Source organism: Myxocyprinus asiaticus, chromosome 19 (genome assembly GCF_019703515.2).
Source record: "Myxocyprinus asiaticus isolate MX2 ecotype Aquarium Trade chromosome 19, UBuf_Myxa_2, whole genome shotgun sequence".
NCBI classification, from domain to species: Eukaryota; Metazoa; Chordata; class Actinopteri; order Cypriniformes; family Catostomidae; genus Myxocyprinus; species Myxocyprinus asiaticus.
Genome location: NC_059362.1, coordinates 40,631,219 through 40,635,172, shown reverse-complemented (window position 1 = coordinate 40,635,172; position 3,954 = coordinate 40,631,219). Strand labels below are relative to the sequence as shown.

At 34.5% G+C, this 3,954-nt stretch overlaps 1 protein-coding gene across 1 annotated transcript; it reads left to right on the top strand.

The window, feature by feature from the left end:
• The first annotated feature begins 1,637 nt into the window (after positions 1 to 1,637).
• LOC127410049 (12-(S)-hydroxy-5,8,10,14-eicosatetraenoic acid receptor-like) lies at positions 1,638 to 3,665 on the top strand. Its single transcript, XM_051645061.1, has 2 exons — positions 1,638 to 2,257; positions 2,562 to 3,665. The coding sequence occupies exons 1-2, from the start codon at positions 1,730 to 1,732 to the stop codon at positions 2,580 to 2,582; spliced, it is 549 nt and encodes a 182-aa protein (XP_051501021.1). The 5' UTR covers positions 1,638 to 1,729; the 3' UTR covers positions 2,583 to 3,665.
• The last annotated feature ends 289 nt before the right edge of the window (positions 3,666 to 3,954 follow it).

Below are 3,954 nucleotides of genomic sequence, written 5' to 3'. Positions count from 1 at the left end.
TTCATTGTGATCAAAAACACAATTTTTTTTTTTTTTTTTGCGTTGTGTTGCATTGCATTCTGCAGCTTCCTTTCCAAATGGTAACCGTTTAGAACAAAATAAAAAATGTTTTATTTTTTTTTATTTATTTTTTTTTAAATGGAACTACTCTGAAACTGGTCTATCACCTTCTCTTAGCACAGTGTTGTCAGATCTCACAAGAGAAACAAACGACCTGGTCTGGAAAAACAAGCTCAAAATAAGGGACATGCTTCACCCAAAATAAGCAAAAATAAGCAATCCAATTTTTTCCAATGTGGGGGAATTATCAGCATAGAAATCATTACAAGCATAGCATACACAGGGTTGGGGAGTAACAGAATACATGTAACGGGATTACATATTTAAAATACAAAATATAAGTAACTGTATTCCACTACAGTTACAATTTAAATAGTTGGTAATCAGAATACAGTTACATTCAAAAAGTATTTTGATTACTGAAGAGATTACTTTGAATTTTATTGTCATTTGTTTCATTTAATATTTAGTGCTTTCAGATGGAAAATATTTATCCATATAAATGATGCGATTCAAAGAGCATTTGAACAGAAACGTGTTACATTCATAAGACCAAACAGAGAAGTAAGTTTTAGGTAAGTTTGGAGCAGCAGAAATAGAAATAAACCTTGTGTAAATTGTCATGCAAACAGTTAGCTTTATGCTAAGCTAAAATGCTATTTCTTGCCATTTTACAAGGCACGATCATATTTTTGTATAAAAAAATCCAAATTATATCATATTTTTTTTCTCTAGTAAGACCTTTGATATAATTTTTTTTATTGTTTTTCATAAAAATATCAAAAAATCCTTAAAACAAAATTAATTTGATTTATCTTGTTTTAGAAGCAACACTGCAAAAGATATTTAGACTTTTTTCAGAGAATGTACTTTTAACATGTGTATTTTGTCTTACTGTACTGGCAGAGTTTTTATAGTCAAAACAAGTGAAAAAATCTACCAGTGCTGAAGAAGTAATCCAAAGTAATTAGGTTACATTACTGACCTTGAATAATCTAATGGAATACAATTACAAATGACATTTTACAGCATTCTGTAATATGTATTGAAATACATTTTAAAATTAACCCTCCCACCCTGAGTATACAGTAGCCTTTATAAAATAATTTATTTTTAATAAATATATTTAAATGTATTATTATTTTTACATAATTTATATTATTTTAATAATATAAACCTAACCCTATATTTCAAATATACATCTGGCCATCTAAAATCAATTAAAGGCCTAAATCTCTCTCTTACATGCACACAGTGCATGGGAGCTTTTGTACTAAATGTCACCTTATACGGGCCAAATTGTTTTGATTTTTTAAACCCTGGTGTACAGAAATTTAAAGGGACATTCTGCATAACATCTCCTTTTGTGTTTCACAAAAGATCATACAGGTCTGAAATAACATGTGGCTTGATGGCAGAATTTTCAATTTTGAGTAAACTATCTCTTTTAGTTCTCTTTGATGACAAGTATGCGTCAAGTCAATCTGTGACACTGGGTGTTTAATGCATTAACAGGTCAGGACTTGAAAGGCTCAGGAAGGGCTTTGCCTACAAGTCTGAGCAGCTTTAAAATGCACAGCTCATAGGAGAACAGACATCCAAAGCTGTGCACACATCAGGAATCAGTCATTACAAGGAATCTGGAAATCTGAAGATATCCAACAACACAATGAATACCAGTGACAGTGACAGTGACACAGAATGTCAGGATAACATAGACAAATACAGACCGCTATATATTTTCTACTCTTCTGTGGTAATGTTTGAGTTCATTTTGGGACTCCTTCTGAACATCACTGTTATCCATGTCTTCATCTTCAAGCTCAAGTTCTGGAAATCTAAAACCATCTACATTTTCCTGTTCAATCTGGTCTTGGCTGATATTTTGTTGCTGATTGGTTTGCCTGTAAAGGCGTATAACTTTCAGCAATGCAGCGAAAATAAGGTAGTTTGCAAAGTGCAGCTCTTTTTGCAGTTTCTGAATCGAGGAGCCAGCATTGCCTTTCTGACTGTCGTCTCCATTTATCGATATTTAAGCGTGGTTCATCCTAAGAAGAGGAAAGTCATAAGGATTCTGAATAGATCGCCTCAAATTTCCATATTCATCTGGGTGCTGCTTGGGATTCTGACCATTCCGGCGATGACGCAGAGCTTTATCAGATGCAAGAGCAATGAAAATGACGTCTTCAACTTTATGGTACTATTGAGGGAAATTGTGTTTTTTACCCAGATTCTGATCCCCTTTTTTGTTCTTGTGTATTGTTCCGTACGGATTATCAACAGGCTTAAACAGAAGACAGTGGGAGACAGGACGAAGCTCAAGAGAGCAATGTTCCTTGTCACTTCAGTTGTTCTCGTTTTTGCTCTGTGCTTTTTGCCGTATGCTTTTACAAGGGCAGTGCAGCTACAGCGCAATGGACTTGTACTGTCAGAGAAAAAAGTTACTCTTGTTAAAGTATTTGATGGCCTTACTTGTCTCTCTTATCTGAATTGCCTTTTAGATCCAATTCTGTACTGTCTGAGCAGCACAAAATTTAAGAAGTTATACGAGTCAATATATTTCCCCTGTCTGTTGGAGAAGGAACAAACAGAAACTTCAGAAGATAACTCCCAGTGACTGATCGAACAAAAATAGTGTCAAAAAGATGCTTTGTAAAGACATTTTAGAGAAAATTTTATTCAGTTACTTATGTAAATGTGTACTTATGCATAAATAATGGAGGGTGGGGGGTGGGGGGAGGGGTGTTGTACTTGCTTGTTTTAATTATTGGGGGGTTGCCACACCCACCTCATCCCCGGAATCTACACCCCTGAATATGTATATAAAATAGGTTCGTTTTAGGTGCTGTTGTTGGTCACCATTGCTTTTTCCCTTTACTAGTGAATTTTATGATCCGGCGGTGTGACAAATTAATTTTTAAGAACAAAGAACAAACATTCCATATACTCTCTCATAAAAGTGGAATGTATAATTATAACAGAATCAACAATATCCTATTTTAAAGTCAACTTCTAACATCTAAACTTTCCAAAACTATTTCATGTCTATCTCCACCTTAATTCTTTAATTAATCATCTGTTTACGTTTGGGTTTTTATTATTTTGCACATAATGGACTTTCTATCAAAGCTGATTTATGTGATGTAAATCTGATTCATGTTCTGTGATTGCAGACAGCTGTCTGGTTTCTCTGTACCTCCTTAGGGGCTGTTCAGACCAAACATGTCCTTGCGCTAAAAGAAGTTCTTCTGACTTGACACAGCATCTAAAAACAATGTGGCTTCCCAGCGTGAGACAATGAAAAAACTGCCAGAATCAACAACTATCTCTAGTTTACATAGAAATACAAATCGTTTGGTGTGAACAGCCCCTTATAATGTGGGGAATTTCTCTGTCAGGCACAGAGAAGGATCAATTTCCGGGTTTTTACTTTGTTGTAGTCTAACAAAATCTGCATTTAAGTGTTTATGATTTTGTATATAAATATTTAGATCATAGGGTATGTTAAACTGAATTTTCTTACAACAACATTGTAAAGTATAAAGTAAAGTACAGCATTATACAGTGCACATTTCCTCTATGAAGTTAAAGATCCAACAAATCAATTCTTGCCAGTGCCCTTATTAATTGTCAGAGCCTCTGGCTCATTATCAACCTCACCAGAATGTGAACTTTCCTTCAAGGCAGCTGAATTCTCAGTAAGGTTGACAGGATCGGTGTACAGAAAGCTTGAAGGTGTCTGGGCTTGCCAGTGTGCTAAGAATGTAGGAGAAACAATCAATCCTGAAGAGAAAGGAACAAAATGAAAAGGTGAAAGAAACAGTGGTACATTTGACTATACTGTATGTTATATGACATATGGTAGTAAGTAAATATTAAATGTGTGATGGAGGA

Bases quoted from the DNA above. Each gene is read 5' to 3' on its own strand.
- LOC127410049 (XM_051645061.1), top strand. From the start codon at position 1,730: ATGAATACCAGTGACAGTGACAGTGACACAGAATGTCAGGATAACATA. The intron at 2,258-2,561 runs GTACTATTGAGG...ATTGCCTTTTAG, and splicing joins ATGACGTCTTCAACTTTATG to ATCCAATTCTGTACTGTCTG.